Source organism: Pseudochaenichthys georgianus, unplaced genomic scaffold (assembly GCF_902827115.2).
Source record: "Pseudochaenichthys georgianus unplaced genomic scaffold, fPseGeo1.2 scaffold_360_arrow_ctg1, whole genome shotgun sequence".
NCBI classification, from domain to species: domain Eukaryota; kingdom Metazoa; phylum Chordata; class Actinopteri; order Perciformes; family Channichthyidae; genus Pseudochaenichthys; species Pseudochaenichthys georgianus.
The window spans coordinates 225,293-233,251 of NW_027262961.1; the positions used below are offsets into that span (position 1 = coordinate 225,293).

Genomic DNA, 7,959 nt, shown 5'->3' on the forward strand with positions numbered 1-7,959 from the left:
CTTGAGTAAAAGTAGAAGTACTCAGATCTTGTACGTGAGTAAAAGTAGAAGTACTCAGATCTTGGACTTGAGTAAAAGTAGAAGTACTCAGATCTTGGACTTGAGTAAAAGTAGAAGTACTCAGATCTTATACTTGAGTAAAAGTAGAAGTACTCAGATCTTGTACTTGAGTAAAAGTAGAAGTACTCAGATCTTGTACTTGAGTAAAAGTATAAGTACTCAGATCTTGTAGGTGAGTAAAAGTAGAAGTACTCAGATCTTGTACTTGAGTAAAAGTAGAAGTACCAGAGTGTAGGAATACTCTGTTACAGTAAAAGTCCTGCATTCAAAATGTTCCTCAAGTGAAAGTAGAAAGTATTCTCATCTAAATATAGTGAAAGACAGTAAAAGTAGTCGTTGTGCAGATTGGTCCATTTCAGAATAATATATATATATGTTTTATAATGATTGATCATGAAAGTGTTCTCAAAGCTGGTGAAGGTGCAGCTAGTCTGAAGTACTATGTAGACTGCAGGGTAGCTGGTGAAGGAGCAGCTAGTCTGAAGTACTTTGTAGACTGCAGGGTAGCTGGTGAAGGTGCAGCTAGTCTGAAGTACTTTGTAGACTGCAGGGTAGCTGGTGAAGGTGCAGCTAGTCTGAAGTACTTTGTAGACTGCAGGGTAGCTGGTGAAGGTGCAGCTAGTCTGAAGTACTTGGTAGACTGCAGGGTAGCTGGTGAAGGTGCAGCTAGTCTGAAGTACTTTGTAGACTGCAGGGCAGCTGGTGGATTTACTCCAGGTGGAACTACAGTGTGATTTAGCACTTGGTTAGATTTCACATCATTCATCTGTGAAGTAGCCAAAGGGATTAAATACAGGTGGTGGAGGAAAAGTACACCATGTACCTCAACATGTTACTTAAGTACATTACTTTACGTAAGAGGTCAGTTTATATCCTAAAGTTCTGGAAATCTCATAAATAAACGTGTTCTGTCAGTGAAACAAGCTGTTTCGCTGTAACCCTCCAGTTGTGTTCGCCCCCCCCCCCCCCCCCTTACTTTGGTGTTCACGGCCACATTTGGACAGGTCCTGTTTTAGCTGCTATTACATGAACACAAAAACCATTAATCATCACCACATTTAATTTAACACCCTCTCAAACTGTACATGTTGTATCAGAGTACTGGCACACACGAAGAACTGCAGTAAATATACACAGAACAGACACTGAACGTGTGTTGGTGTGCCAGGTGTGATCCGTGTGGGGGGAGGGGCGCATAAGAGCGGGAAATGTATCAAATTGTTGTGTGTGTGTGTGTGTGTGTGGCCTAGCATTACTATACTTGTAGGGACCTAAATCTGTCTACACCGTCACGTGTGGGGACTCGCCTCCCTTATGGGGACAAATTGGAGGTCCCCATAAGGGATCATTAATTTTAGGATGAAGACTGTGTGTGTGTGTGTGTGTGTGTGTGTGTGTGTGTGTGTGTGTGTGTGTGTGTGTGTGTGTGTGTGTGTGTGTGTGTGTGTGTGTGTGTGTGTGTGTGTGTGTGTGTGTGTGTGTGTGTGTGTGTGTGTGTGTGTGTGTGTGTGTGTGTGTGTGTGTGGCTAATAACGCTAACAAATATGGATCAGAATATTTGGTGAGGTAAAAACATGATTCTGGAATACCTATCATATATATATGTTTTAATAAATGCTTCCGGCTGGAAAAGCGAGCATGTTGTAGCTCTACACGTGATCAACGATGACGACGATGCAGAAGCAATAAAAGCATATTGTCGTTCTTTTAGAGACCAGGTGTGTGTGTCTTATGAAACTAATCCACATCTGTGAAGTAACTAAAGGGATTAAATACATGCAGTGGAGTAAAAGTACACCATTTACCTCTGAACTGTAGTGAAGTAGAAGTACACAGTAGCATAACAGCGAAATACTAAAGTACAAGTACCTCTAAGTTGTGCAATACTTGACTAAATGTACTTCGTTAAAGAAAGTTTTTGATATATCCATTTTTTATGTTATGGCAGAAAAAGCTGAATATTTAGTCAGATAAAAACATGATATTTGAATATCTATCATTTACCTTTTTGCATTGAGGAAAACTTTAAGCTGAGAGATGAAAACATGAACTATTGCAAAATAAAAATAAAATATCAACGTTACAATAACAAACCTTCATGTCGTCGATCGACACCTGATGCACGACGATGACGACGCAGAAGAACATGGCAATAAAAGCCTCTCGTCGTTCTTCTAGAGACCGGGTGTCTGTGTCGATTAAATCTAACGGACACATCACGCCATCGCGACGAACCTCCTACAGAAAGCGATAATGGAGCGAAGTGTCGCCACAGTGTGGGCTTCCATTAGGAACCTTGCGTTGAATAAGGAAACGAGGTCTTTTCAAACGGCCGCATTCACAGCATTCTCTCATAAGTGCTTTATAATTCTCCGTTCGCACGGCCGCCCTCTGGCGCGGAGCAATCAGGTGCATCGTGTGCAGAATCAAACATAAAGGCTCATAGAAGACGGTTTCCTGCACAGACAATCTGCAAATGGATTTACGTTTAAAAACCACCTCGATGTCTCCTGTCACTGACTTCTGGCTGGTGACGTTTTAAGATAGATACTACGAAGGCAGGGGTGTCAAACTCAATTTCATCGCGGGCCACATTAGCATTATGGTTGCACTCAAAGGGCCGGTTAAAACTACTACATATATAAATATATATATATAAAATAATATATTACATTACATTATTGCCTCTGAATTGGATTATTATCGGATAGGGTAATAACTAACTACGTTTGAAAGCAGAAGTCCAGGGCAAATAATTGCAAGTCTCTTCAGTGCGCAAACGAGATGCATTGTGGGACATGTAGTTTGTGGGCCACCTGCTTCCGTAAAGCGGCATGTAACGTATATTTTATTCTTTGCAAGCTCTTGCGGGGCCACATAAAATGAAGTCGCGGGCCAGATTTGGCCCCCGGGCCTCGAGTTTGACACCACTGTACTAAGGGAATGTAAACTGGTTTGGTGCATCAGGGGTTGTTCCGGATTAGTCTGAGCGGCCGTCACACGATTAACGGGAAAGAGGGCGGAATGAAAATGTTAACGTCTGCAGACCATTTACGTGCACTAAAACCTATAGTGCACGCTACAGGAGAGGGAACCCCCAAGGCATCACATGGCCTCTCTCAGACTAAACCGTGCAGATGTTGTTATATCTGACTATTGAAAGTCATTCTAAGAGAAATGTCACTTCAAATGACCGGTCAATACAATCAGTAAACAACTTTCAACAGAGATGCTTATATTATGATAAACGGGTATTATTTTGAACATGAGGAAAGCATTCTCATATCTCATCGCATGTTCGCGGCTCAACCAGCTTCACTTTGTGAGTATTGGGCGATGATGAGAATGACCTGATTTCTTATCTACTATTCGAAGTGTTTGTTTGCATCATGATCCCCGGGCTCTGAGAGCGGCTGCATGTGAGCAGGTTGCTAAGCAGCATGCGACGTGAGTCTGTTGACATGCAGCCTCTGGTGTGGCAGACCTGAGCCTTCAAATTGAGTCTTGAATCAGTGAGGACCCCCAGGTATGTGCACTGGGAGACCACCTGCAGCCCCTCCCCCGACACATGTACAACAACGTATTGTCTTGTGTTGTTTACGTTTGAACCTCCATGTGCAAACATAAGGATGGTGCGTTTAACTCCTATGTGCCTAAGCCCTGCGCCTTAGGCTGTGGCCCCACGAGGACGAAAACGGCTAAACGCATAGGATTAACGCAAACGCAATCGCAAACGGCTTCCGTCCACATGCAATAGTTATCCGGATAGTGTCTGCCCACACGAGACCGCTCCGTTTAGCTCCAGCCGCTGGAGAAGCTGCAGTACATGCAGGAGCCTGTAGGTGGCGCTGTAACTTCCTCCACAAAAGCAGCGAAGAAGCATGGTTGTCATGGTTGCCCTTCTGTTTATTCTCCGCGGTGGGGGCCGAGGGAACCGGGCAGAGTTTTTCACCAGTCAACGTGTATTAAAGTTGAAATCTTCCGGACACAATTATAAAAGTGCCGGTCAAAGGTCTTCTTTGTTATTTATTGAGCTTTAAAACAAATGAATAACGACTCTATATAATATAATGATAAAATACACGGAGCCTCTCTTGTTCCTCCCTCTCTTCGGACAGCGTCAGTGTCTGTCTCATGCAGCAGCTGATCCAGTAATCAGTGACCCGGCCGACAGTAAAAATAAACATATTTATAACTAGTTTAGTTTGAGAGGTAATTAAAATAGCTAAGGGCGATGATCTGACTTGAAGTGTGTGTTTTGCTGCAGCGGGAGGAGCTGCAGGTGAGCAGAGCTGCGTGTCTCCGTCCTGTCAGATTAGACTTCACTCGCGAGAGAAAGATAAATAATCTGAATTCAGGGTGCAGTTTACTTTGACGCGGGGGTGAGCAGCAGAGGCGGGGAGAGGCGGGGCTATTGCCTCATCATTATTGCTGTAGATGTTGCACAAACAACTGTAGCATGGCCAATAGCGTCCGGAGCACGATAGCAACTCTGCGATCCGCCATTGTTGTTGTTGTTGGTGGCGAAACACTTCAGCACTGGCGCGGGGTAAGCGGAGGTGAGCAGAAGAGGTGGGGAGAGGCGGGGCTATTGCGCAATCACTATCAGTGATCTGAAAATGTTCGGATAGGGCGCACACGGAACCGTTTGACCCCCCAGAGAGTGGCGTATGCCTTTCTATCCACCTTGGGACCCGTTGTCGTTTCCTGAGTCGTTTAGTGCCATATTCGGTCGTCCTCGTGCGGCCGAACGGTCTATATGACACTAAACAGTAACGCAAACGACCGAATTCGTCCTCGTGGGGCCGCAGCCTTAGTCTGTCTGTGCTCTGAGTCGGCACCGTATAGCGAGGGAAGGCTAAGCGCTAACACACTGGGTTCTGATTCTTAATCAAATGTTCTCTCTTAGATCCCATGGCTTCCCCCTGACGGACGGTTCCTCCTCCGACTGGGAATCCCTGCTTCCTCCATGGTTTTCCAAACAAACTGGATATAAGACCCCCGTCAGCAGCATGGCCTCGTCTCCAGACGCCCCCTGCCTCTCGGAGCTTTCCGGATTCCCCAACAGGAACTTTAGCCTCATCTCCGGTACCCGTCCGTGTAACCGGAGTACGGGCAGAGCTTCTACTTCTTCTTCTTCTTCTTCGCCCTACAGCCCGCAGGCGACCGCTGCCTTCGCCATCGCCATCACCTCCATGATGCTCCTCACCATCGTGGGGAACATCCTCGTCATCATCGCCGTGCTGACGTCTCGTTCGCTCAAAGGTCCGCAGAACCTCTTCCTGGTGTCGCTGGCGGCGGCAGATATTCTGGTGGCGACGCTCATCATCCCGTTCTCGTTAGCCAACGAGCTGCAGGGCTACTGGGCGTTCAGCTCCGTGTGGTGCGTGGAGGCATTTCTATTTCATCGATAACACAGCAAACTAAGAGGCTTTGCCTTTCCTGCAGTGTGTTTTAGTGCATGTAAACGGTCTGCAAAGGCTACAATTACAAAATGCTCTGTGATATCTCATATGATGATTTGAATTCAACTATAGCCAAAATATAAGAATCAAACCAAAATGCTAAAAAATGCTTTGCTCCTGTAGTGTGTTTTAGTGCATGTAAATGGTCTGCAAAGGCTAAAATGACACAATGTTCTCTCCAGAGGTAGTTTCTCTATGTGATCAATTATTTAAATTCAACTATAGCCAATTTATAACGGAGGTACAATAGACATCAAACCAAAATGCTAAAAAATTCTTTGACTTTCCTGTAGTGTGTTCTATAGGTTTTGGTGCATGTAAATGGTCTTCAAAGGCTAAAAATAAGCACAATTGTTTCTTACAATATAGCCAATATATAAAGGAGGTGACATGCTTTGAAAATGCAAGAATTCTTGAAATATATTCTCAAAAGAATGAACTCTGAGACATTGATATAGGTATTGGTGCAATGGTCTGCAAAGCCTAAAATTAAGCAAAATTATTTTTCACAATGTGATATCTTATTTAAATTATACTATAGCCAACATATAAATGAGGAACAACCTAAAAAATGCAAAAATCTTTTGATATATTTTCTCAAATATCGGGAAAACGGTTGTTTCTTTGTATTTCTTTAACAAAGTTCAGGCAGTCATGCAGAGAGCCCCGTCTACTTTATAACAGTGAAAATGCTTTTCTGTTGCAGGTGTGAAATCTACCTGGCGCTGGACGTCCTCTTCTGCACGTCCTCCATTGTTCACCTGTGCGCGATAGCACTGGACCGCTACCTGTCGATATCTCGCCCCGTGACGTACGGCGCCAAAAGAACCCCGACGCGAATCAAAGCCGCCATTATTATAGTCTGGCTGATCTCCGCGGTCATCTCTTTCCCGCCTCTTCTCTCTCTGGACAAGAGCAAAGGAGGTGAAGAAGTCTGCGAGCTGAACAACGAGCGATGGTATATTCTCTACTCCACCATCGGGTCATTCTTCGCCCCCTGTGTGATTATGATCCTGGTTTACGTGCGGATTTATCAGATCGCAAAGCAGCATACTCGGAATTCGGCAGGACAGAAGCAAAAGGCGAGAACGGGAGAAAACGCCAATGAGAGTCCGGCGAAGATATCCGAGCAGAACGGGGATCAAGGAGGCAGCCAACGGGAAAAAGTCCAAGCTAAAATCTCTGGCTCTGATTCGAACCAGTCGTCTTTTCGAAACCCTCCAGAGAATATGCCGATCCAAGACACTGCAATCCCCCAAATCCCCCAAATCCCCCAAATCCCACAAATCCCCCAAATCCCTTCAGCTGTTCCCCAGAAGGAGTCCCAGAAACATCGAGAGGAAGAAGAAGCAGCGTTCGAGAACTCGTCCAACTCTGGTTCTGAAATGGCCGATGAAGGCAAAGACGAAACGGACAAATCGGAAACTTTAGGGTCGTCCCGAAAGAAAGGGTTCAAAGTCAAGATGCTAAACCTGTCCTGTAGGCACAAAGAAACAATGGCCGCCGCCTCTTCTTCTGGCACCAAAGTTGTACCCGACGAAAAAATCCAAGGGACGCCGACTTCTCGCCGCAAAGCCATGGCGAACCGGGAAAAACGCTTCACTTTCGTGTTGGCGGTGGTGATGGGAGGCTTTGTTATCTGCTGGTTCCCCTTCTTCTTCTCTTACTCTTTGAAGGCGGTGTGCCCGGAGACCTGCAGCATCCCGTACCCTTTGTTTAATTTCTTCTTCTGGATCGGATACTGCAACTCCTGCCTCAACCCGGTCATTTACACCGTCTTCAACCACGACTTCAGGAAGGCCTTCAAGAGGATACTGTGCAGGGACACCAAGGGCACGTTCTTCTAGACTGAAAATTAGGGTTTAGTGACTATAAACATTATCGATATAAACACTTGCCATTGACATGCACTGAAACCTATAAAACACACGGAAAGGTACGGATCATCTCAAGTTAGTGTTTTCAAACTGTTTTCATTTTGTCCTTTGGAATATTTTTACATATATTTTTCCGTCAATTTCTGAGATATTTTCCGTCTTTTGGGAAAATGTCTTCTGTGTTTTCCAGATTTCATTACAACATTTTTTGAATATTTTTGTTTAGGGCCTCTTTAAGCGAGAGCGGTAAAGGTACTCGTCATCTCAAGTTAGTGTTTTCCAAATATTTTCATGTATGCCTTCGGAACTATCGTTTATCTTTTTCAAATATTTTTGTCGATTTCTCCCGTACTTCTTTGGGACCTTTTCTCGTGTGTTTTTCAGACTTCATTCCCAAATGTCACCACAACTTCAGGAAGGCCTTCAAGACCATTCACATGCACTAAAACCGATAGAACAGACTACAGGAGAAGATAAACTCTCTGAGCGAAAGTGGTAAAGGTACAAGTTTGTTTTTTCCGACGGTTTACCGGAACTTTTTTTTAATTTAATTTAAT

General features: G+C 44.6%; 1 protein-coding gene across 1 annotated transcript; it reads left to right on the top strand.

Annotated features, from left to right (window-relative positions):
- The first annotated feature begins 5,072 nt into the window (after positions 1-5,072).
- Positions 5,073-7,372, top strand: LOC117442232 (alpha-2B adrenergic receptor). The gene is made up of 2 exons (XM_034078232.1): positions 5,073-5,443; positions 6,232-7,372. Exons 1-2 carry the CDS (start codon positions 5,073-5,075, stop codon positions 7,370-7,372), a joined length of 1,512 nt encoding a protein of 503 aa, XP_033934123.1.
- The last annotated feature ends 587 nt before the right edge of the window (positions 7,373-7,959 follow it).